Here is a 27,017-nt window from a genome sequence, read left to right as displayed (position 1 = left end):
AGAGAATGTGTTCAAGATGCTATAACGACGTTGAGAGAAAAAAAAAATAGAGGAAGAGAAGAGAAGAAACGGGGTGTTGTCATCCATCGTCGTTACAATGAGACTTACCTTAACGGGAGTCGGGGATGATGTTTCTGGTGTTATGCCGGCGTTTCGGGTGCGCCACATCATCGTTAACGCGGTTGTAGCGACCCATACCACATGGTGTAAGTTTGGGTTTATTTTTTTTATTATTTTTTTAGTCGATTATTTAGATAGTTCTGTAGACTGGACCTGCTATTCTACTCAACTGCATACAACCGTTCCATTTACCATCTCGCGCCTCTCTTCCTCTCAGTAGTTCCCTTTACTCGTTCTTCATCTCTCCCCTTCCTCTACAAAACGATATTAAAAATGCGATTTAGCTCCACCGCTCCTCTCGTTGTACCGATTTTGACAAGATTGGTACCGACGAAATCAGAAGAAACACAAGCATCTAAAACAACAGCAATCAAGTTCTTGCGTTCAAGTGGGTTTCAGACCTCACAGATGATGATTTTTGGTGAAAAACAACAGCAAATTTCTTTCTTGCGCCTTTCCTCCCGACTATATTAGCCCCTTCTTTCCTCTCTTCACGGATTTCTTCCCTCCTCACAACTATGAAGCTAAAAAGCCCTAATTTTGGCAAACGGGCATCTCTATTTCCTTCTTCCTTTATCTCATGATTTCTCAAGAATTCATACAAAGCAACTAGGGTGATTTTATCTATGCAGTAGAGGTGTCGCAATAGTTAATGATCACTTTCTATCATCTACGTTTATATGCTGCTTTTTTGTAAAATTATTGGTTACAAGCTTCTGTTTAACCATCATTGCTCCTCCACAAGAAGCATGCGAGTTCTATTCAGAAAGATTGGGTAAATTTTGATTCATGAAAGAGGATCAGTTGTATTCTTTCCTCTTCACCAGGTTTTGTTTTAACTTATCATTGAAATTTATTCCAATTTTTGTTTAATTTTCAGGATTGCGTAGTGGATATTCATGAAAGCTTAAATCTTTGGAAGGCACAACTTTTGAATCCCCAGTTGTAACTATTATCTTTATGTTTCTAAGGAGGTTATGTTAGTAAATGACTACATGTGTGTTATAGATTACTCCTTGGTTTACTACTACTACTCAAAAAATAGAATAAATCACTTAGTTATCCGAACCCACAACAATTTAGTTATTTTGGTGTTGCCCCTCCTGGAATAGTTAAATTACAAAAGATTATGGTTTTTCTTATATTTTAGTTAGCTTTTGTCCGTGTAAAAAAGCTTTGCATCTTTGAGACATTTTTATATTTTGGAAGCATCATAAAATGTAATTCAGTTTAATGATATGAAGTAATAGTAAGTTCATTTTGGCATCTGAGGTCATCAAAATTACAAGGATCCGGTAAACATACGTATGGTCTTGTCAATCTTTGTAGGTGTTATAAATGCTCATATGGCTTTGGTTATAAAGTATTGAACATAGAAACGAATAGATTATTCTTATCTTGATACTGAAACATCCCAAAAATACGACCCGAAATTTTTTGTTTTTAGATAATAATAAAAGTTATAACACTGAATGTCATATAATAAAAACCATACGTCGGGTATCTCAAAGCCATAATAAAAGTTTCGTATCAAAAACTATATCAAATCATGTCTAAATATCTAAACAAAACTCTCAGGAATAAAGTTGAAGCTGTGGTGTGTGCGATGTCATCATCCCGAGCTCTTCCCTTTACTGGCGGAAGTACATGAAACCTAAACTAAAACTGTAAGCACAAAGCTTAGTGAGCTCCCCCAAACTACCACATACCATACAAACATATAAACAACTACTGGGACCCGCCCACTGCATCGGACCGAAGCCCGGAAACTGCATCGGACCGAAGTCCGGAACAAACCAGGCCCTGCCGTCTGCATCAGACCGAAGTCCGGAACTAACTGCCTCGGACCGAAGTCCGGAACTAACTGCATCGGACTGAAGCCTGGAACTGACTGCATCGGACCGAAGTCCGGAACTATTGAACATAGCATAGCATACACATATCAACTAGCATAACAACATAGACTGCATACTGATTCGAGCCGTACCCGAAACACATCACACACAAAACCTGTCTGAGCCACGAAGGCTTCAAACATTCTAACTACTGCATCGGACCGAGGTCCGGAAACTACTACTAACTAAACGGGTCGGCATTGTGGCCTTAGACCCGTTCCTACTGGAAGGAAACTCACCTCGTAGCCTAGCTGCTGAAAGAACTGCTCCAGAATCTGTCTGCTGCGGCTCTGGCTTCACCCCGGCTCACTATACTCTAAAATGCCACAAAGATCTTGGATCTCCTTCTTCTCCTCTTGATCTAACTTCCTTCTTCTCACAAGATCTTCAAATAATCACACCAAAACACACAAAAAAGCTAAGAGGGTTCTAGGGTTTCGAGAAGGATGCCCTGAGGGTGATGGGGGCTGACTTGGGGTCCCAAAAAGTTGTTTAAATAGGGTGCAAACCCTTGAAATTAGGGTTTCATCCAGATTGGGGACTCGCCGAGTCCAGAATATGGACTCGCCGAGTAGCCAACTTAAACGTGCTCAAAATCCCGACTCTACTCAACGAGTCTGGCTACTTACTCGTCGAGTTCCTCTTGAAACTTGAAAAATAAATATTTAAATAAGATACCAGAATTTGGGATGTTACAACTCTCCCCCATTTGACTCAGACTTCGTCCTCGAAGTCTGCTGCCGCTGAATCTGGAAACAACTTTGGGTAATGCTCCTGCATCTCCTCCTCGGACTCCCATGTCCACTTTGAACCCTTCCGGTGCTGCCACTGCACCTTCACTAACTGAATTATCTTGTTCCTCAAGGTTTTTACCTTCCGATCTAAGATTGCAACTGGTCTCTCGACATAATTCAGGCTGCTATCAACCTGAATATCCTCCATGGGGACTACTGCCGACTCGTCCACCAAACACTTCCTCAACTGAGAAACATGGAAAGTGTTGTGGATCTAGCTAAGCTCTACCGGAAGATCTAATCGGTAGGCGACCCGACCCACCCGGGACAAGACCCTAAAAGGACCAATGAACCTGGGGCCCAGCTTGCCCCTCTTTCGGAATCTGATGACACCCTTCCAGGGCGATACCTTCAGGAGGACCATGTCACCCACCTGAAACTCCAAGTCTTAACGCCTCCTATCGGCGTAACTCTTCTGCCGACTCTGCGCAGTCTGCAGTCTACTACGAACCTGCTGGATCAACTCCGTCGTCTTGAGCACCACTTCGGTGCTCCCAATGACACGCTGACCGACCTCGCCCCAGCAGATCGGGGTCCTGCACTTCCTCCCGTATAACATCTCGAAAGGAGGGCAGTCAATACTCGCATGGTAGCTGTTGTTATACGAAAATTTCGCTAAAAGAAGATACGTATCCCAACTGCCACCGAAATCTAGAACACATGCCCGGAGCATATCCACGAGAGTCTGGATTGTGCTCTCACTCTGCCCGTCCGTCTGAGGGTGGAAAACGGTGCTGAAATGGAGACGAGTCCCCATCTCGTCGTGAAACCGCTTCCAAAATCTGGAAGTAAAACGGACGTCTCGGTCTGACACCACCGAGACAGACACTCCATGCCGTGCTACCACCTCTCGCACATAAATATCGGCTAGCTTCTCCGCCGATATACTCTCCTAAATCGGTATAAAATGAGCACTCTTCGTCAACCGATCCACCATGACCCAAATCGAATCCACTCCACGTGCAGTCCTGGGAAGCTTTGTGATGAAATCCATGGTGATGTCTTCCCATTTCCACACTGGAATGTCTAACGGCTGCATCTTGCCTTGAGGCCTCTGGTGTTCTACCTTGACCTTCCTGCAGGTCAGGCACCTCTCCACATACCAGGCGACATCCCGCTTCATGCAGGGCCACCAATAATAGGGTCGAAGATCTCTATACATCTTCGTCACCCCTGGAAGGATAGAAAATCGAGACTTGTGGGCCTCATCCATCAACACCTGCCGTACCCCTCCCCAGTACGGCACCCAAACTCGACCATGAATGGTTAACAATCCTCGATTGTCATAGTCGAAGGAAGCTACTCGGCCCACGATCCTTTCACACTTCTGCCTCTCCTCCTTGAGGCCCTCGACCTGTGCCTCTCTGATCTGCTCCAATAATGGAGTAATCATTGTCATTCTCAGACTTATATCTCTGATCGGGGATGCTGCCGCCTTGCGGCTTAGGGCGTCGGCCACCACATTGGCCTTCCCTGGGTGATAAAGGATCTCACAATCGTAATCCTTCAATACATCTAACCATCGCCTCTGCCTCATGTTCAAATTCGGCTGATCCATGAGGTACCTCAAGCTCTTGTGATCCGTGTAAATGGTACAACGGACCCCATAGAGGTAATGTCTCCAAATCTTGAGGGAAAACACCACTGCCCCCAACTCTAAATCATGCATAGGATAGTTAGCCTCGTGAGGCTTCAACTGTCTCGAGGCGTAAGCTATCATACGGCCTCGCTGCATTAACACTGCTCCCATACCTGTGATCGAAGCATCACGGTAGACCACAAAATCCTCTACTCCCTCTGGCAGGGCAAGAATCGGTGCCTCACACAATCTCTGTCTAAGGGTCTCGAATGCTGCCTACTGCTCAGGCCCCCAGCGAAACACCACTGACTTCCTAGTCAGTCGGGTGAGCGGTACAACTATTTTGGAGAAATCTTGGATGAATCTCCTATAGTACCCTGCCAAACCTAGGAAGCTCCGAATCTCAGATGGAGACTTCAGGACCTCCCACTGCATCACGGCCTCTATCTTGGCCGGATCCACTAGAATACCCTTCTGGTTGACGAGGTGACTATGGAATTGCACCTCGCGCAACCAGAACTCGCACTTGGAGAACTTCGCAAAAAGTCTATCCCTCCTCAAAGTCTCTAGCACCTCCCTCAGGTGCTCCTCGTGCTGCTCCTGGGTCTTGGAATAAACCAAGATATCATCAATGAACACTATCACAGACCGATCTAGCATCGGTCTGCACACGCGGTTCATGAGGTCCATGAATGCGGCTGGAGTGTTGGTGAGCCCAAACAGCATCACCACAAACTCATAATGACCATATCGAGTCCTGAAAGCAGTCTTCTGCACATCCTCATCCCTGACTCGCATCTGATGATACCCGGAGCGTAAATCGATCTTGGAAAACCAAGACGCTCCCTGAAGCTGATCAAACAAATCATCTATCCTCGGAAGTGGGTAACGGTTCTTCACCGTTACCTTGTTCAACTCCCGGTAGTCTATACACATATGATGTGACCCGTCCTTCTTCTTCACAAACAAAATCGGTGCTCCCCAGGGCGAACTGCTCGATCTGATAAAACCCTTGTCTAGCAGCTCTTGCAGCTGCGTAGACAACTCCTGCATCTCTGGGGGAGCCAACCGATACGGTGCCTTGGCTATCGGAGCCGCACCAGGGATCAGGTCAATCCTGAACTCAACCTGCCTCTCGGGAGGTATTCTAAGTAAATCCTCTGGAAATACATCTGAGTAGTCTCGCACAACCGGAACATCATCAACCGATAACTTGCCCTTCTCCCGGGCATCTACAACATAGGCAATATAACCGGCGCAACCCTGCTGGAAGTAGCGCCTCGCTCTCGCTGCTGAACACAAAACTGGTCCGCGCTGTGGCTTCTCGCCCTGAATCACTAACTCTCCCCCACCGGGAGTGCGAACCCTTACCAACTGTAGTCACAATCTATCACCGCCCCATTGGGACTCAGCCAATCCATGCCTACTATAACCTTATTCCCTCTCAGGGGAATAGGGACCAAGTCCACCGGAAGCTGCTCATCGAATAACTGTAGGGAACATACTTTGTGTACCCTTGCAACCCTAATGGTCCTATCAGCTGCTATCTCAACCTCAAGTGGACAATCTAGCTCCCCTGGAGCTCTGCTAAACCTCTTGCTAAGCGCAAGAGAGACGAATGATCGGGTAGCCCCCGAATCAAACAGTACTGTAGCCGAAATGCCGTTCACTGAGAACGGACCTATACAAAACATATAACCATAAGAAACAATCAACAATAAGTGCATAGATAAGGGAGAAATACATACCCGTCACCACATCAGGAGTCGTTCGTGCCTCCTCTGCCGTCAGCTGAAAAGCCCTACTCTTCACCACCGGCGTCTCAACTCGGCCCTGACGGCCATCCGCAATCCTCAAGGAAGCAGGAGCAAGTGCTGACACCTTCCCTGCAGCGGCTAAACTCGGACACTGGGACTTTTTATGTCCCCTCTGATTGCACTGAAAGCAAATCAGATCTGATGCCACAACGGCGGTAGTAGTGGCTGTACAATCTCTACTCATATGCCCAGTCCGGCTGCACTTGTAGCAACCGGCACTCCCTGCCTTGCACGCCCCATCGTGCAATCTCCCACACTTGCTACACCGACCGTGGCTCTGCTGAACCCTAGCTCTGTGATCTGAACCCTTGGGCTTTTTGCCCGAACTCCCTGAACCTGGAGCCGCCTCCGGCTTCCTCGTTCTCTCCATCTCAAGGTCAATCTCTCTCTCTTGAGCCCTAGCAATCATGTCATCCAGCGTTTTACAGCTGGACCGGCTCACAAACTAGCGGATATCACTCCGCAACATCTCATGATAACGAGCCTTCTTCATTTCCTCATCAACCGCGTACTGAGGAACAAGAAGAGCCCTCTCCCTGAACTTGGTGGTAATCTCTGCCACTGTCTCTGTAGTCTAGGTAAGATTCTGAAACTCTCTGGCCAACTGCTGCACCTTAATGACCGTTGCGAACTCAGCTCTGAACCTGGTAGTAAAATCAACCCAGGTCATAGCATCCAAAGTTGTGTCATCTCCAATGGCATGTCCGACCTCCTCCCACCAATTTCGTTCCCTGTCCTTTAGAAGATAGGACGCCAATCTAACCTTGTCCCCCTCGGGACATCTGCTCGTGCGGAAAGCGTTGGCCACATCCGCCAACCATCTAGTACTCGCTATGGGGTCCCGCGCCCCGTGGTAATCTGGAGCTCCACATGCACGGAACTCCCTGAAGGTAAGCGTGCGCGACCCCATCATGGCCGCTACCTCAGCACGGAAAGTGCTCAATCTCTCGTCCATCAACTCTAATATACCCTCCTTGATCGAACCAAAGATCACAAGAGTCTGCTCAAGTATGGTGCGAGTAATCTCTGGAGAGAGAAACTCCCTAGTCTGCTCATCCAACTGCTCGGCCTCCGGGTTTGATCCTGATCCCCATCCGGCACCTGAGCTGCCGACTATTGGTCTAGGGCGTAATACCACCATTCTGAAAACACATCGTAATAAACTTCAGGAACATAGATATATCTCGAGGGATCACTACTACCACAAGTTTCCTGGTCTCATCTCAGCTTTCCGTGATTCGAGTACGGATCCTCTTCTTTCAATAATACGGGCCCATACTACCTTCCACATCTATCCGTACTTTCCTCAAGTATGGCCTTGACTCCACCAAGTCACTACTACTGCTACTAATCTCTGCTATTCCCATCCTAGGCTTGCCCTAGGGAAATCTCTGACTCTACTCAAACCAGTCATCAGCTGTTGAAAGGCCCCCTTGTAATGCCAATTAGCCATCACCTGAATACCATCACATGTGGCGAGGCTCAGATAATCCTTCGAGTAAAAGGCCCGTCCCTACAACGGTTAAACTCATACAAGAGTTGCGCAATAGGGCCAGATCTAGCACTCTGAGATTATTCAACCCTGTTCACATGTGATGTGACGTATTCACCTAATGGCTAACTCACATCACTCAAAGCCCCACAAAGCACATAGCAAGCAGCATTCAGACACATGAAACTACTCAAGCAATTCTATCCTCATTACAAGGAACTGTACTGGCATACAATGTTAAGCTCATACTATCAGGCATAACCTAAATAGGCTATCCTACTGCTGTCTACTCAAAACTAGCATGCAATTCTCATAAAGCTGAAACACATATAGCAGGCAGATAAGGCATCTTCCTAGATCCTCAGTCCTAATCTAGCATGTTGTTCTACTGAAACTGAAACTGATAATCATAGCATAAACTTGTATGGGTAATTTGGGAGTACTTACTTGAAACACATCACACACAAAACCTATCTGAGCCACGAAGGCTTCAAACATTCTAACTACTGCATCAGACCAAGGTCCGGAAACTACTACTAACTAAACGGGTCGGCATTGTGGCCTTAGACCCGTTCCTACTGGAAGGAAACTCACCTCGTAGCCTAGCTGCTGAAAGAACTGCTCCGGAATCTGTCTGTTGCGGCTCCGGCTTCACCCCGGCTCACTATACTCTGAAATGCCACAAAGATCTTGGATCTCCTTCTTCTCCTCTTGATCTACCTTCCTTCTTCTCACAAGATCTTCAAAGAATCACACCAAAACACACAAAAAAGCTAAGAGAGTTCTAGGGTTTCGAGAAGGATGCCCTGAGGGTGATGGGGGCTGACTTGGGGTCCCAAAAAGTTGTTTAAATAGGGTGCAAACCCTTGAAATTAGGGTTTCATCCAGACTGGTGGACTCGCCGAGTCCAAAATATGGACTCGCCGAGTAGCCAACTTAAACGTGCTCAAAATCCCGACTCTACTCGACGAGTCTGGCTACTCACTCGTCGAGTTCCTCTTGAAACTTGAAAAATAAATATTTAAATAACATACTAGAATTTGGGGTGTTACAGATACAATCCCATTTTTTTTACATATCCTCTATTTGCAACCTCCCTGAAACTATCTAAGTTAAAATTTAGTTTGTAGTGCACTTCCCTCCGTTTTTGTATCATCATGTTGTTGAAGTCTAATAGGATAATAGAAGTCATACTTCTTGATATTGTTGTTGTTTAAAAACCTCATTTTCCTTTCTACTTTCAGCATTGTACAACTAATATCGTATTTATGGATTTCTTTCGTCATTTTTTATTTACGTTTTGTATAAGTTTTTCCACCTCCACCTATATATTGCTTTTCACCTTGCATCATTTCTGTAGATTTTTATGTGCATGTGTACTTTTTTTGTGAGTGTTTCCTTTACTTTCTAACAAAAATCGTAAAAGCATCATCTATTAACTACAACTCTGTTATTTCTCCTTATAAGAGAACCCTGTAGAATATAATGTGATATGTGAAAAAAAAGAAACATAAAAACTCTAATGAACCCTTTTCTAAAAATAATTGTAAATAAGAGTACCGTAGAAGAGCAACTCATACACTTATCCGCTGGATCAATGAATATCCAAACTCGTCTCGTAACCTATAGGGTTTTTTGAATAATCAAACACATATTACTTAATTCTTCAAATAACATTTCTTAAAAAAAATTGTATACTATATCTTAATACTTAAAATAACATTTTTTTAATAAAACAAAAGTTGATTTAGAAAAGAACATTACATACTCGAAGAATTTCAATTGGAATTAAAAATCACTATTGGAACAACTTTCAATTGATTTGTGATTGTCGATTGCAGTGATAGCGAAGAACAATTTCAAACATTTTTCCTATTAATAAATGATTTTATTGATTTATAAATGGAATTGACGATTTTTTGATGTATATAAATTGAATGACATTATGATTCTTGATAGAAGTCTACAAGTTTAGAAGTTGACTTTCTGAGTCCTAGGCAAAAGTGGTTTTCCTTTGGCCTTTGCCTTATGGATTTTCAACTGGAATTAAAATTAAACGTTAAGTAGTATAAATTATAAATATATAATTCTAAAATTTATATGTGGCGGGTTATAAACTGAGTGGATCGGTGATAATCCGTACCCGACCCTTTTAATAAAAGGGTTAGCAGGTATGGGTCGTTAACAGATAAACGAATAAAAAACTATGCTCCAAACCCATATAATTCTTACAGGTTTGGATCAGATCAAGGTCGAAACCTGCTCCATTGTCAGGTCTAAAGATAATCAAATCCATGAATAAAAACTCTCGAATTTAAACGGTTCATAAAAAAAATGCATGTATGATTCTATATGAAAATGGTAACATGGCCATTTATCCATGTAGGCTTCTAAGGCCGGAGGGAGTGATGCCACCGAAACCGCACTCTCTCATCCGCCACATAAGCGTCATGTCACTTTTTACCACACAAATGTGGTTTCTTGACACACCAAGAGAGTGGTGCCACATTTCTTTTTTCTTTTTTTAGCTATTTTAATTAAAAATTCTTTTTTAATAAAAAAACATAATTTTTCATTACTTGAAAATTAAAAAAACATTACATTGCATTACCAAAAAAAAAAACGAAAACCACACACACATAACATTAAAATAATCCTAGAAAATTTAAAAACACAAATAAAATAACTAAAACAACAGCGGTATAAAAAATAGTGTGAAATTCTTCAGAAGATGAAGAAGATTACATTTTTTAGAGAGAGTGGTGGTTTTTTTTTTATTTTAAATTGAGAGAGAGAAAAGTTTGTATTGTGGTTAAAAACAAATGAATTGTTTATGTATATATAGAAAAGAAAGGCAAAAAGAAAACAAAAAAAAAAAAGCAACGCCCAAAAGCATTCAACGGTCAATTATTCCACCAGCCAATCACGTGACGCGGTATTCTCCAGCCGCAATGCGGCCAAAACCGCACCAGACCGTAGTCTGGGGGCGGTGTGCGCGGTCCAGCTGACACAAACCGCGGTCCCAAACCGCGGCCACACCCTCCGGCCTAATAAGACAACGTCAACTTGTCGGTTATCACTATCCTCTCTAATAAATAAAGAACTTTTTTGCAACATGGCATGCTCTCATTGATTTGACCACATGTCATTTTGTAGTTATTTTCAATTAAATTTTTTCCACATGATATTTTGTGATTTTTTCCATTTTATTAGATTGTATATAATATTTAAATGTATTAATTGTAATAATAAATGCATATCAATATCAGTAATTGATATTTCTTTTAATTTCTAAATTTCTAAATTAAAATTTCATTAGTTTCTTGTGTTTATGCATCTAAATTATTAGTTTAAATTAAAACAAAAACACTTTAATTTTAATAATTTAATATTTTTTTTTATTTTTTTCTTATAAATTCAAATTTCTCAAATGTTAAAAATTTCATATTTATTTATTTATTTATTTTTTTAATGAACTCATGTAATACATGAGTCTTACACCTAGTTTTCAATATAAATGAATTCTTATTAATGTATCTTATTTTGAAAGTACAATGATGCAAAATACGGTTAAAATTAGTTTCAATTCTACCTAGGCCCTCGATCAAATTTGCATATAGGCTATTAGACTTTGGAGTGTTGGGGCACCTTTATTATATGACTCTATTCATAAGGACCATAACTGCTAAAGGCCCAAAGTCCCTCTTTTCAATTTACAGATTGTGAAGACTAATTATTTAAAATATTACTGATATATATGTGATTTAAGAATATCTCATACCAAATATTAATTCTATATTTTAATGGTCTGTAGATGTACAAGTTTCTTTGTAATTTTTTGAAGTATTCCTATTTATAGTTGAAAGGTATAGGATTTCATTCAAACTGAATAAATATTGCCAAAATGCAGGTATATGATCACTAATACACAAATGTCTGAAGGGATACAAAGATTAAGTTTTAGGCACGCTCATGCATCCAATCACAAGGTGAAGGTGCCCTTTTATTCTCTTCAACCGACATAACACTCAAAAACTATTATAGGAATTCATGCAATTAATGTAGACGTTGCATATATAACATACTTCTTCCAGCCCCAATTCAACATAGTGCTACATCACTTGCCATCTTTTTTCCCTTTTACTTCAAGCACCAGGTCTACTCAAGAAATAGCCATCATGAGTCAGATAATATTCTAGGCTGCTTATCAACTTGAAATTGAAAATCTTTTCCATCTTAATTAGTAAAATACCTTTTTCTATAATATATAATAATGATAAATCAAAGGTCTTATATGATATAAAAGCAAATTAATAGCAACGATAAATATGATATATATCATCATCATAATAATAAATGAATTAAGACAGAGGTTCATGTTTGTATACGTACACTCTGTGTCTGATTTGATCCAGCATTCCCTGTTCCCATCTGAATCACTGGTACAAAAATTTTCACCTTTTTTAGAAGTATCCACCAGAGGAAATAATGAGAGATCGTCAGATTTAGGTGCACCATTTTCAGGGTGAACTTTCCTATGGAACATACGTTGGAGCTGTAAAAAGCCCCAAATTAAAAATTATTTACCCTTTTTACTAAAACGGTAGATTAATGTGGAGCTAAACTATACATACCTTGCTTGGTTTTTTATCAGCTGAACCAGGATACAGGGTTCTTCCTTTTAGTATCTTTTTCATCAAATGGACAGCAGATTTCTCCTTTCTCTTTTCTCCATCATTGTTTTTAGGTCCAACAGTTTCTTTTTCCTCCATTTTAGTTCTCTGAAAGAGCTCTCCAAGTGATGCTCTATGTTCTTTCTTTCTCGTAGTTGTTTCAGGCAATCCAACCACAGAACCAAACAGATAAGTCTGTAGTGGACAAACAACTGCTCCATCTTCCTTCTTTTCGCCTCCTTCTTCCTTTCCTTCACTTCTTAGCACCTTTTCTAACTCACCATTGATAACATTCAGTTCATTCTCAGTTGCTTCAGTTTCTTTCCATGTAATATTCTCAACAGAGGTGGCGAATGTTGGCGTTTCTGGTTCAGTAATAGCAAGAGTCCCAATTGCCAGGAATCCATGGAAGAGTACTTCATCAGATGGTTCCTGTTCATTCTGATCTTTATCTGATCTAGCACTCTCTATGCATGCAAATGATTTACGAAAATGCTTCTCTCTTTGTTTATTGCTTTGAGCCTTGGGATAACAGTACTGTGATTTAGGATAGTATTGTAAATCCGTAAGAGATGCACATGAGTTTCCTGTTCATTAATTAAGGAATGGGTAAAATGATATGTTTATAAAACATGTAATAATTGAAGATACATGTCGATGTCATGACTTACTTGGAGCAAATTCTGTTATTAGGTGCTCATTGCTGGTTTGGTGAAACTTGTGCTGCATCCAATCTAGTAGCTGAAAAGAAACAGAGGCAAACATGTAGCGGTAGCATTGAAGAGGCAATGTTAGATTCCGAATGTCAATAGAGTTAAAAACTTTACCTTCATTTTCAGTCCCTGTTTTAGAGAACGTAGTTTCTTAATCAGTTTTGTGATTCGGAGAACGATAATTAAAAAAGAAAAGAAAAAAAAGGTATTTATTCTGTTATGATGTTGCAGTGCGACTTGGTGACAGGTGGAAATGAACATAGAGAAAATAACAAAGCTTGGGCTGGATACATGTGCAAAGATAAGATAATGTGACCAATTTGGTTAATAGTCTTTGGATCAACAACGTGATACTTGTACTTTTCCTTGTCATGTCCCAAGATAGCCTTATGGTAATATGATTTTCTCTTATTATTTGAAAGTTTTGTTTGTTACATATGACATTAGGACGTGACATAACAAATTGTATTGTGTTGAGTGACTAGACTAGAATGGGACGGATGTCAATGTGATAAAAATTGCAATTTTTATTTCCACCCAGAAAGATGAAAGATGACTTGTTTTTAATCTCTCATGTGTACAAAAAAGTGAATGCCCTCACCTAGTGTCATCTTTCCTGCTATAAGCAAAACATATAATCATTAGAAGTGGCTAATTATATTATTATAGAATCCATTGGCTTTGTCAACTGTGTTTGCAAGTATTTTTCGAATTCATTTTTGAATGTTATATTTAATATGCCATTGAGGTGGAATATGTTTGGCAAAAGTACTTGGTAGTTGGAAACCGTAGTTTTTATTTGTATAAAAATGTTTGACAAAAGTAGTTTAAGCTTTTATAATATGTAAATTACATAAAACATAAAAGATAAAAGCTAAAAGTCCTAAAAAGTGTTTTTGAAGTAGGTTTTTTGACTAAAAGCTTTTTGTTAAAAAATAAAAATATTAAATCCGAACCCTTTTCTTTAGTTCAAGTTTTTTTATAACAACTACTAAAAACTCTCAAAACATTTTTACCAATACACCCATTTATTATTTTGATAACTAAATATGAAACTTCGTAATATGCTAGTTTGGGTACACTGAATATTTTAGTAGTTGGTTATCAATTGCGTCAAACTTATTCATTTGCATCTTGTGGTTGATGGTGAGACCAAAATTAAGTCCAGATACATGAATTTCTGGCTGAGAGCGATAGCTAAATATATGAAAAAACAATCATATAATGGTTAAATAAGATCTCAATGCTCAAACATAAGCTTCCCCACAGGTCCCTGCCTATTTTGTTTTGATAACAACTTTTAGTGTTCTTATAAAATAAAGAAGATACAGTTGCTCGTAGGTTATTTTCATCTAGTCCATTTTACTTTTGAGGGAAAAGTTATACGATTTCCAAACTTAAAACAGTATGGTTTTATGTGTGGTGACAAACTATATGCCAATATGTTCATTGTTTGTATGTAAAAATGTTGTTATGTAGGGAGTGAGCAAGGCTTTTAGAGCGGCTCTCACTTTTTGATTAAAACGAACCTATTTGGTTTTTTACTTTGAGAAAACTGATTATGTTCGATATTTTTCAGGTTTCGAGTTCCACTAAATTAATTTTCGACTTGTTAGATTTTTCTATTTTTTTTAAAGCGTGTTTATAATATGTAAAAGCAAACGATTGATCGATATAGAAAGATTTACTAATATATAATACAAGATTTTATTATAATCATATCATTCAAATTTTATTTATACTAATAAAAAAAAATAGTTTTAATCTTTTTTTGTCGTGTGTCATTTTAATATAACTCCACATTAATATTATATCACGTGTCAGGGAAATATATTAAACAAATCACTATCACAATTATTGACGTTAAGGTTTTAAATAATCGATTTAAAATTTTTTATAGAAAGATTTATTTTTTGTAATTATATGTTAAATTTGAAGTTATAACTAACTTTAAAATTTTGGTATATCTCTTAATTAAAAATTTGTTTAAAATAATTGGTTAATAATTATGAATTTTTACTATGAAAATTTAATTAATTTTATAATTATAATTTCTATTATAAATTAGTTTCTAATAACAAACAACTCGTAAAGCGGAAAGCAAATCTTTAACAACTTGACTCACTAACCACATTTGTAAAAGAAAATTAAAACTAACAATGTACGGGCCCATTAATGTGAAAGAAGTCGACTTATAATGATACTATAGCACCACATGTTTTTTGTTTCATATCTTCTAACTTATTTCATGTTCGTTTTTACTTTTAATCCAGAAAATAAAATTCCTCAAGTGGTACCTTTGTTGCTTTCTCTATGGAATATATGTATGCATGTACAATCATGGATAATAATTACCAGCCATAGTTGCCTTTGTTGGCTAGTAAATGCATGTTAGCACTTTCACTGTCTAATGTCAATCCGATGAAAAAAAATAAAGTTTTTATCCCACTAACACCTATATAAGTGTCGGCTCAATACCATAAATCCTTAAAAACTTTATTTCTCAAATGTTTACAAATCAAAACAATTTTGGTAGCTTAATGATTATAATAAACCAAAAAACATCAGATAAGAATTTTTGTAACCTAATGATCAAAAGAAGTCTAATGTCAATCCGAGAAAAAATAAAGTTTTTATCCCACTAACACATATATAAGTGTCGGCTCAATACCATAAATCATTAAAAACTTTATTTCTCAAATGTTTACAAATCAAAACAATTTTGGTAGCTTAATGATTACAATAAACCAAAAAACATCAGATAAAAATTTTTGTAACCTAATGATCAGAAGAACAAAGAGACGTATGATTCTCAAGGTGAGAACCACTCAAAAGGCACTGTAACACCTCAAATTTTAGACAATTTTTTTTCATTTTTAATTTACCAAAATAAGTTTCACAAACCAAGTTTCAACCACATAAGTATCCAAACAACCAATTTCACAAAATATCAGAGTTCATAAATTGTCCCTGTAGTAAATCCCCAGGGAGTGTGTACAATCAAACATTCATCTTCTTGCGTTCCTCAAAAGTATCTGCCACATATAAATCAACAATTGTAAGCATGACGCTTAGTGAGTTCCCTAAGATACCACATACATCACAACATAAATAAACAATTATGAGTTATCAGCAACCCTAGGGACTATCTGTAACATCCAGATTCCTAGGGATATCATTTTAATTATATATTTTTTGAAGTTTATTGATCTATTCGACGAGTTGGCGCTATAAATCGTCGAGTAGAAGCGGGTATGGCCACGTGAGTTTAATGATATACTCGACGAGTCCGAGAGTAGACTTGCTGAGTAGGCGTTGTGAGTGGAAACCCTAGATCCACGGGTTTGGAGTCTATTTAAATGCCCTTATAGCCTCATTTGCGGCCACACCTTAGTGAGAAGAATCCCTAATCGCCCCCATTGAGCTTTTGAGAGAGTTTTGAGCCTTAATTGAGATTTGTGGGTGCATTTTGGTAGAGGAAAAGAGGATTCCAAGCAAGGGTTGTGAAGAGGCTGTTAGTGTTGGATTAATGTCTAAGTCCATAACTATATTTGGTATGTACTTGACCCGACCCGGCATGGTCCATTTGGGTTGACCCTAACAATTTATATGGATAATATTGTAAGAATAGTATAAGTTATGATTTATTAATATATTATAAGTTCTAATATATTAATATGAAATCATATTATTTAATTAGTATTGATCTTAAATTAATTTGGAATTAATTTAGTGATCATAAGTATGACTAATTAAATATGGGCTCAAGTATTTATATAGCGTGGGCTAATACTTATTTGGAATGGGCTAGGCTTGCATGGTAAGTCCATGGATAATCCATGGAGCTTAACCTGTGGATCTCATGGAAATGAAAAGACATGGGTATTAGGGTTTACATGGATGTAACCCTAATCCACCACACTATATAAAGGAGTACTTGGCACCTAAAATGGCACTAGTGTATGTGTAATACAAGGTGTGGCCGATTTCTACTTATGTGTTACTATTCTCTCAAGTTTCCAAGGTTCGTGGTGATTTGTGATTCCACTTAAGGCTTCCACACTATTGGGGCTAAGCTCTTAAAGCTTGAAGACATCAAGCTACATCAAAAGGTATGTCATCTAACTAGTACTTTGTAGTATAAGAGCTTCATAATATGCTAGTTAGTATTAAAGCCTTGGAAAGTTCTTATTTGCATGTATAATAGAGAAAACATAGATCCAAGGTTTATAGGGTTGCATGTACACCATAGGAGTGTTAGAATGCTCAAAACTTAATATTGGTATCAGAGCCTAGGCTTGTTTTCTTGTTACACTTGCAAAAACTGCTTAAAAATCGATTTTTTGTTGACTACTCGTATGAACTCGCCGAGTCCATGGGAGGACTCGACGAGTCCATGAAGAAATGCATGCTACTCGTTGAGTTTGTTCATGCACTCGACGAGTAGAGGTTGTAGTGTCCAGTTTTTCGAGTTTTGCTGCTGGAAATGGACTAGAAACATTACCCTAAACTGTTTTGGTGTTATAAAACTTGTTTTTGATGGTGTAATGTTTATGCTAATCCGTTTACAATGGCTATTATCAAAAACTACAAGTTTTATGAGTAATTTATGATTCTTGAAATGTTCATATTCATGTTCTTGAACTTATGAAGATTAGATGACCATAGGAATTATTTGTAACCTACTTGGTAGTTTAATTCATGGTCATTATGTGTTTTAATGGAATCCATAACTTGCCCTCAAGTTATGGAAAACCAAAGGTCACACTTTAATAAAAACCATTAAAAGAACACAAGGGTTATAACAAATGAAGAGTCTTCATTTTTAATACTCAATTAAATTCATAAGTTACAAGAAATGAAAAGTTTTGAAAGTTTACAAAACTTGCCCTCAAGTTTTGGAACAAGTAAAGTCATGATTAAAACTTTAGTTCCAACCCTTAGAATTTTAAAAATTAAAACTCAACCCTTATACTTTATAATATTATAAGTTAATAGTAATAATATATATATATATATATATATATATATATAAGATCAAGTCGTCTTACCGCTAGTACGCCTCATTCACGAAGACGGTCTATAAGGGGGGGTATAAGCTTGTTGCCTATAAAATGGCAACTTAATGGGTGTCCACTCTCACCCACCGCTTCCTTGACTGGTGGAGGGTCGTTAGCCGAACGGGTAGGACAAAGACTATAAATTCTTCCTTCATTAAAAGTATTAATGATAAATACTAAGTAACTAAACCTTTTATAAATACCCACTCTTAGTTACTTAGGAAAATGTGAATAAGGTGCTAATCCATGAAATTACACTTTGCACTTTGTTTAAGTCAGTTAGTGGAGCGTGTGTGGTTAACTGGCACACTAACTTGTATTTAACAAGGTAGGCAAAGGGTAACTTAATGTTTATCATAGTATCGATGGAGCGTGTGTGGTTAACCGGAACATCGATTGAGGGGTAAACACTTAAGTGTACCAAGTAATTTGCATGGTTACTTCACACCTTGTTTTGTGATCCTTGGCATCCCAGTCACAAAACCTGAAGGGCACAATCGAGATTAAAACATGTCATTGAACAGTTCAATGAATCTCAAAAGATCTAGGAGTTTCAAATCCAAGTAAAACCTAATTAAATTATTTCGTTTTCATGGTGGAAATTGGTGAATCGTCATTCACCTACCTTCAAATATTCTATAGCTTGGATTATGGCATCCCTCTTCCAAGTTATAAAATATTGTGTTGGGTCCTAGCCTTAATATTTCATATTAGGTGTTATATTAAGGACTTTAAATCAACTATCTTGAATATCTCCCAAAAAGATGTCTAGTTCAGACATCTATGATCTTCCCAAATCTCTTGGAACTTCACTTTCTCCACCTCCTCCAATTACTCTCCCTATCCCACAAGATCAAGGTCACTCTAGCCCTATTGGCAGGCAAGGTCTATGTGTGCTTACTCTTGGAGATGAAGTCACATATTGACAAGCCAGGAGAGTTGGGTGTCAAATTCTTGAGAAAGTTGGTGGTTCAATCACTTTCTAAGTCACATTGTGAGTTCCTTTGGGACTCCTATAAAACAGACTATGACAAGACCCTTAATGATCTTATCTATTTGCTTGGTGCTGCTGAATCAGCAATGATTTGGAAGGCTAGTAAAGCAAATTTGATTAGAAGATGAACTTCCCAAAACTTTATGGACATTGAAAATGGTGACACTGGAAATCCAGAAAAAGCATTCTCTTCCCAATGGAAAGGGATCAGCCATAGTCAACTCGGTTGACCAAATGGTAAAGAGAAAGGCTAAGTCTGAGATTATCCCATGTACCATTCCCAAAGGATCCATATGGTTCTATTGCCAAAAAGGAAAGGGCATTGGTTGCGAAGCTACCAAATTTACCTGAAAGATCATAAGGCTGATAAAGTCAATAAGTTTGACTCTACTTCAGGTAACATCTACTATCAAAATCTATTAAGTTTCTATTCTGAGATTCTTATTACATGATGTGACTGGGTCACATGTTGATGTTTTAAGATTCAAAGTAAAAATGAAGGAAACTTAAAGAAAGAGTATGTTGAATCTGACCGCGAAGATGGATTTCTATCGCTTGATTGAAGATCAGATTCTTGAGCTACTTCTTAGGAGTTATGATAGATTGCTAGGAAACATGTAATAACATAGTTTTCATTTCAAGTTACATTGTAAGGAAAAAGTTTTTTCCGTATTTTAAAATAAATAAAAGTTTGTTTTACTTTATTTTTATCTCCTTACAATGACATTCATGAAAACATGATGTTTGTATGTTTGTAGCAATATTGGAAATATGAATTTGATTCATTCATCTGTGGTAGTGTCTAAATTTACCAAATAAGGAAATATTCTCATCACCCAAGTTTCAATTGGACCGAAACTTGGAATCATACAAGGTGTTGAGTGTGATGTGTGAGAATTTTCAACTTTGGAAAATTAAGACTAGTTCCGTGTTCACATGTATATGTGACTCAAGAGAAGGACTAAGGGATCAAGTACACTTTCTTGTGAACTTGTCAAAGTCCACCACAAAAGATGGATAAGACTATTCGTCATGATTTACTAAGGTTTAGTAAATATGATTATACTTACAAGCTTAAGTATAATTCTGAAACATTGAAAAATTTCAATGTATGACAGAACGAATAAGAAGAATCAAATTAGGCAGAAGGATAAAAGTTTCTCAAATCTGAAAAGATGGGAGAGTACTTTAGTATCATGTTTTAAGATCATATTAATGATTTTGAGTCCTTATCACAATTCATCCTCTAAGTTCATTCTGATAGTTAAGAAAAGGAGTTATGAATTGTTGAAGTGGTTAAATCAAGAAGATGATTCATACTTCGGTCCAAAAACAATTCTTAGAGTTATACTTTAATATTGTAACTTGAGTGACATGTCTTAAACAAGGTTTAAAACACTTGTCAAATGTAAGAGTAAAAGTTTTCTACCCTTGTACATTTGAAATTGGTAAGTTGTGATGTTTTGGATAAAACAGAGACCAACTTAGGCCAATTGTGTTAAGTGTTTGTCTTGATTAGAATCCACACTATCTCTTGAACATATGTAAAGAAAGTCTTATAGGTCAAGGAGACAGTGGGAGTCTAAAAGATCTTGAAATGGTTTCAAGAGGTAATCAAGAATAAAACTTGTATTTCATCACTAGCACACAACTAGAGGTTTATAACCTATCATGTTGACATTTCTGTGCCCATTCCAGTTAAGTTGGCTATACATTTGAGTTCTACATGTTCTCAATTGTTTGCATAGCTACTTGGAAGCAATGGCAGGCCCTTGAGTTGCCAGGTGGCAAGAAGTTAAGATTGCACAAGTTCAATCCATATGAGTTAGGATTTGTCACTAACCTAGTCTTGTGATTATGGTTTTGACATATTCACATGGATAGGAACACTTACACCATAAAATCTAAGTGTCATAAGGTTTCTCTTCGATTCATGAAAATAATGGTAAGGAGACTCTTTCACTAAGTAGATTTTGAGTAGATAGCAATTGTGGGAATGACAAAAGGTCTAAACATTATGATTACGACATCCATCTTCATAATTGTTTACACACACCTGTGAGATATCTAAGAGAGGTGTATGATTTTTATAAAGTCTTATCAAAGCAATCTAGTATCAGAAATCTGAACTTTGGTAAGAAAGTCAATAAAGTATTGATTTCTAGAAGTCCAGTTGATTTCTGGGTATATGTCAAAGCTAGTGGAAGCATAAGTGTTATGCTAATAATCATCATGTTAGTGGGAGCATGATAATTATGATAAGAATTTCAAGTTAGCAATGTTAATTATAGAAAACAAAAGTTTCAATTCGTGAGGTTGCAGGGGTTGAAAACGTTGGTTTGCTATAATTAAGGGAGAGGAAATTATACTTTATTTCAATGCTAAAAAGCTTAGATTGAGTTTATAATCATTCTAAAGAGTTTATATTGAGATTTTAATCAGTCAAGAATATATATGAATTTCATGTTGGATTGATTCAACTTAAAGAAAATTCTATATATTGTGTTCTCAAAATTTGATTATGATTACGGCATCCCTTTTCATAGTCAAAATTTGAGAATATGACAAACAAAACTTATTATGGCAAAAGACTGGTCTAGAACCATGTCTTTATGTGAAACATCATGAATTGTGTTCCATTTACTTTAGGTACAAGATCGATTACTTTATCCTTTCTGAATTTTCCAAATACCTTAGGGCATTAAGGAGGAAAATGTATAGAATTGGAGATGACTAAAGTGATTAAGCAATTGTCGAGGACAATCTAAGGTTTACCAAAGATTGGTTGCTCAAGGACAGTTGGAAGTATACTATTAATATTGGAAGGACCATATTGACATAGTCTGAAAAGAGGCAACTCTTGTTCAAAAGTGGTAGTCAAAATGGGAATATAGAGTTGCCTTCATAGGTGGAAGAAATATGTGTAAGGTTAAAGAAACTTAATGCAAGAAACATGTTCAAAGCAATGCGCTTTGAATCTGAGACATCGTTTCCATGGAATTGCTCTCCATTGGGATACTCTGTAATGATTGTTTCCAAGCCTTTGTGACTTTGTGCATAATCATTACAAGAGGAACAGTGCATATAAGTTTAAAATCTAAACAAATTTCGATAAATGATAGGAATTTGCAATTCTTACATTTAAGACAAGGAATTGGGAGTGTGAAAAGAGGATCATTGGGAGTGTGAAAAGAGGATCATTTTTCAATTGATCTAGTTCACAAAGAAAAGGATCATAAACAAACATAGAGTTCATACTTGGTGTATGGCAAAGCTATTGTTTAGAAAACATAGTATAAATGCTTGGAGCATGGGACACCTAATGTTTTAATTCAAGTATAAAGTTGATAAAACCGAAACAATGAATAATGAGTAATCAGTATGGTGATAAATAAAAAGTGTTTTATTTATATTCATAGGTTTTGATACTATATTAGATTCATTTATCTTGTGTTTCACTTCGCCTGTTTTGACTTCCATAATAACTAGGTTATTCTTTCGAAATGACTAAGTTATTCAAACCATCCACAGTCGGTCATATGTTGGAAGTAGATATGAATCAAAACTGTCATGGGTTGGCTTGTAGAGGTCCAAGTTGGTGGACAAAGTTGTGCTACAACACTCATGAGTACTCATAAGTTCTGAGTATTGGATTCAACCCGCGCTCATTTGAATCACTTCATGGATTTTATCACGAGTGATCATGAGACGATAATATATTATATTCTTAAAACCTAGAGATATGAGTTGTTACTATGAGTTCATAGTACATTGATTGGACGAAAACGCATTGGTAACTCGATGTTATAAAACGTGCCATTGTGTATGATTCAACAAGTAGTAGAACAATCCATATGAGTCGAAGTTTATCCATTCCTTTTACCTTCGGGATAAAAGCGATATCTGTGGTCCCCTTGATGATTTAGTGATGACACATGTGAGTGCTTGGCCAAGCCAGGACTGATTTGATTTGTTCAATCAGTCAGTCGTCATAAATCGGAAATTGGGAAACAACAAATGGACAGAGAGAATGATTTATAATCCATGTCTCAGTCCATATGATATATAGAATGGAGGAATATATGATCCCTTATCTAATGGACAAGTCATTAACAAAGATCAGAGTTCGACAGCGGCTTTAAGAGCTACGATTGCCAGTTAGGTTTTGAAGTCATACTCAATAATAATTTTAGACTTATCCAAGTGGGAGACTGTTGGATTAATGTCTAAGTCCATAACTATATTTGGTATGCACTTGACCCGACCCAGCATGGTCCATTTGGGTTGCACTTCACCCGAACAATTTATATGGATAATATTGTAAGAATATTATAAGTTATGATTTATTAATATATTATAAGTTCTAATATATCAATATGAAATCATATTATTTAATTAGTATTGATCTTAAATTAATTTGGAATTAATTTAGTGATCATAAGTATGACTAATTAAATATGGGCTCAAGTATTTATATAGCGTGGGCTAATACTTATTTGGAATGGGCTAGGCTTGCATGGTAAGTCCATGGATAATCCATGGAGCTTAACCCATGGATCTCATAGAAATGAAAAGACATGGGTATTAGGGTTTACATGGATGTAACCCTAATCCACCACACTATATAAAGGAGTACTTGGCACCTAAAATGGCACTAGTGTATGTGTAATACAAGGTGTGGCCGATTTCTACTTATGTGTTACTATTCTCTCAAGTTTCCAAGGTTGGTGGTGATTTGTGATTCCACTTGAGGCTTGCACACTATGGGGGCTAAGCTCTTAAAGCTTGAAGACATCAAGCTACATCAAAAGGTATGTCATCTAACTAGTACTTTGTAGTATAAGAGCTTCATAATATGCTAGTTAGTATTAAAGCCTTGGAAAGTTCTTACTTGCATGTATAATAGAGAAAACATAGATCCAAGGTTTATAGGGTTGCATGTACACCATAGGAGTGTTAGAATGCTCAAAACCCAACAATTAGATTTGCTGCTTATACGTCCAAGAGCTTCTGTTAGAGGTATCAAGTTTGAACCTTTCTCTTTTGTTTGTATAGATCTCTCATTTTGAAGATTAGGGATTCTTTCCTGTATATTTTGGGACTTTCAGGATTTGGGGTTCTTGAGGAGGCTTGAACTCCAGATCTGGACCTTAGGAGGTCCCTAGCATCTAAAGGTTCCTGCTTTATTCAGCCTTTATGGAATTTATGATTGAAAAACCCATTTAGATTGTGTTCTTGGCATTTCATGCCCAAAATTCCATGCATGGACGTAAAGTTTATGACTTTACGTGATAAATGAGCCCTGAGAGTAAGGATCTGGAGTTTGGGAAAGTATCCTGCCTTTAAATCGTCGGAATGCGAGTTGAGTATGAGCGGACTCGCCGAGTTGATGATCCAACTCGGCGAGTAGATTAGGGTTATCCCGATTAGCTGGATCAAGCGAAAGCTCAGCGAGTTACCGGTTAACTCGACGAGTTGGACCTTCAGGAGAGTATCGAGAATCAATGGGACTCGATGAGTCAGACAATAGCACTCGGCGAGTCTAGTCAATTTGGACTGTTGACTAAAGTTGACTTCTATTGACTTTAAGGACTGGTCAAAATGAGTAATGGAGGTTAGGGAGGGGTAAAATGGTCTTTTACCCATTTCTAGGTCTAAGAGTGTAAGAGAGATCATTAAATGGTGTGCTTGAGTGTAAGGAGAATATTAATTAGCGATATTATCCTTGTAATAAGCGGAGGTTAGATCGAGGATTTCGAGCATGCGATTTTACTAGCTAGCTTACGAGGTGAGTTTCCTCACTATACATACCAAGAGTGGTATCTTTATGTGATTGAGCTGTTTTATGTGTTTATCTGTGTATTGTAATATTCTACTTTATGTTTTCTGATTACTGATGAATATTGTTGCTATGAGTTTACTGAGTTGGAACTGGAGGGTTCCATTGAGACACATTGACCTGAGGGTCTTATTGAGTTATGGCCTAGAGTGGCTAATGAGTTGTATATGGTATTTGGGGAAACTCACTAAGCTTTGTGCTTACCGTGTTATGTGTTATGTGTTTCAGGTACTTCTGATGATCGTGGGAAGGCCCCAGCTTGATTGTACACACACTCGCTTTGGAAATATATTTTGGAGGATCCTTGTTTATGTGATAAACAACTTTTGATAAATAAATTGTACTAATGTTGATACTAAGATTTTTGAGAAATATGACACGTGATGTTTATGTTTGAAATGAAAATTTTGGTTTGAAAATTTATGTTGTTACAAGTTGGTATCAGAGCCTTGGTTTGAGGGATTCAGATACACCTCCGAGTGTGTTTGGACTCAAACTGAGGATTTGAGAAGAATCTTTTAAAAGAAAATAAGTTTTCCAAAACGAGAACGAGTTTTAAGAGAAACAAGTTGAAGTGGTGTGTACAATCGGCCAGAGCCCGAACGGTGATTTCCCAAAATACATTTATGTTGTATTATGTGATATTTATGAGATATTTTACTAAAATTGCATGCTAGGGGGTAATCTAGGTATTTCATATTTTAGGGCTAGAGTTGCCTAATCTATGATGCCTTAGCCTAGGGGATGCTTTGGTCAGTGTTATCGGTTATTGTTTAAGTATGTGCTGAGTTATGAGTCGGGAAATAATCTAGGAAGAGATACTTAGATGAGCTAAAAGAGGGTGTTCTGAGAAGGTAGTCTGTGATTCGTGAGATATAGAGTAATTGTAACATAGTTTCCTAGGAGGAGGACTTAGGGTGACTATAGGTGGGGTGTGGAAGGTAGTATTGGGCCCGTACTACTAAAATCACCCGATCTGCAGGCAACCCAAGTAAAAATCCTTAGGATGCTAAGGAGAAAGTAGGGATGACAGTTCGAGTGTGAGTATACTTGAGTGAGTCTCTGATTATTTTTTGTTGTGTTTCAGAGATATCATGGTTGGTACACGCCACACCCTTAAGACTAGTGGAGTTAGCGATGATGAGATTCGCCGGATGATTCACAACGTGGTGGTCGCAACCATCCGAGAGGCTATTCCAGAGATGTTTGGGTCTATAAAGACCACTTTGATCGAGACATTTGATGAGCGATATGTTGTTGTTTCCGAGGCGGCTGCTGCAGTAGCCACCATAGTTGTTGCTGCTGCCAGACCGCAGGGGGGTGACTCGTTGTTGTACCGGGAGTTCAGCAACACGAAGCCACCAGAGTTTGATGGGACTCAGGATCCGATTTTTGCGATGAGGTGGATCTCTAACATTGAGGTATGCTTCTACACTTTCTCATGACCAGAGCATTTAAGAGTTCGGTTCGCGCTGAACTACCTTCGCCTGGGATTGAAGGACTGGTGGAAGTTTGTGACAGCTAGTTTCTGTTGGATTAGTGTCTAAGTCCATAACAATTTTGGTATGTACTTGACCTGATGGTGCATGGTCCTTTTGGGTTTCCTTCACCAAAGCAACTTGATAAGATGAATTAAGGAGAGAAAGGATTAATTATGATTTATTAATATATTATGAGAATAATATATTAAAGGAGAAATCATATTGTTTAATTAATATTAGTCAAGAATTAATTGATAATTAATTTTGTGGATAAAAGAGATTAATTAAACTTAAGGGACTGGAACTGTGATTATAAGATAATTGCATTTGGGCTATGGATTACATTGGAATAATAGGTTGGACGAATTCTATGGGGAAACCCATTAGAAATCGTCCAAGGGGTATTCTAAAAGGGTCCATGGGCTGCTTAGGGCTTAAGCAGTCAAATTAAGGTTTCCTAGTTGAAAACCCTAATAGCCTACATGTATATATAGTACCCTTAAGCCCCAAAAACGTGACTAAGAGTTCCTCTAGGGTTTCCACACGTTTTGGGCAGCCTC

The 27,017-nt window shown here is 37.9% G+C and overlaps 1 protein-coding gene and 1 long non-coding RNA gene across 2 annotated transcripts; one reads left to right on the top strand and one right to left on the bottom strand.

Annotated features, from left to right (window-relative positions):
• The first annotated feature begins 217 nt into the window (after positions 1-217).
• LOC145068746 (uncharacterized) lies at positions 218-1,262 on the top strand. Its single transcript, XR_013689105.1, has 2 exons — positions 218-895; positions 1,001-1,262. It is a non-coding gene; the product is annotated as an uncharacterized LOC145068746 (long non-coding RNA).
• A 10,287-nt stretch (positions 1,263-11,549) lies between these two features.
• Positions 11,550-13,352, bottom strand: LOC145071031 (protein LAZY 1-like). Its single transcript, XM_079017976.1, has 5 exons — positions 13,198-13,352; positions 13,042-13,111; positions 12,332-12,957; positions 12,090-12,252; positions 11,550-11,855 (listed from the first exon to the last, which is right to left on the bottom strand). Exons 1-5 carry the CDS (start codon positions 13,342-13,344, stop codon positions 11,815-11,817), a joined length of 1,047 nt encoding a protein of 348 aa, XP_078874102.1. The 5' UTR covers positions 13,345-13,352; the 3' UTR covers positions 11,550-11,814.
• Positions 13,353-27,017: the final 13,665 nt, after the last annotated feature.

Source organism: Lactuca serriola, chromosome 8 (assembly GCF_051521515.1).
Source record: "Lactuca serriola cultivar US96UC23 chromosome 8, Lser_US96UC23_V15, whole genome shotgun sequence".
Classification (NCBI taxonomy): Eukaryota; Viridiplantae; Streptophyta; class Magnoliopsida; order Asterales; family Asteraceae; genus Lactuca; species Lactuca serriola.
The sequence above is the reverse complement of the archived record's forward strand: the minus strand, read 5'-3'. Positions and strand labels throughout refer to the sequence as shown.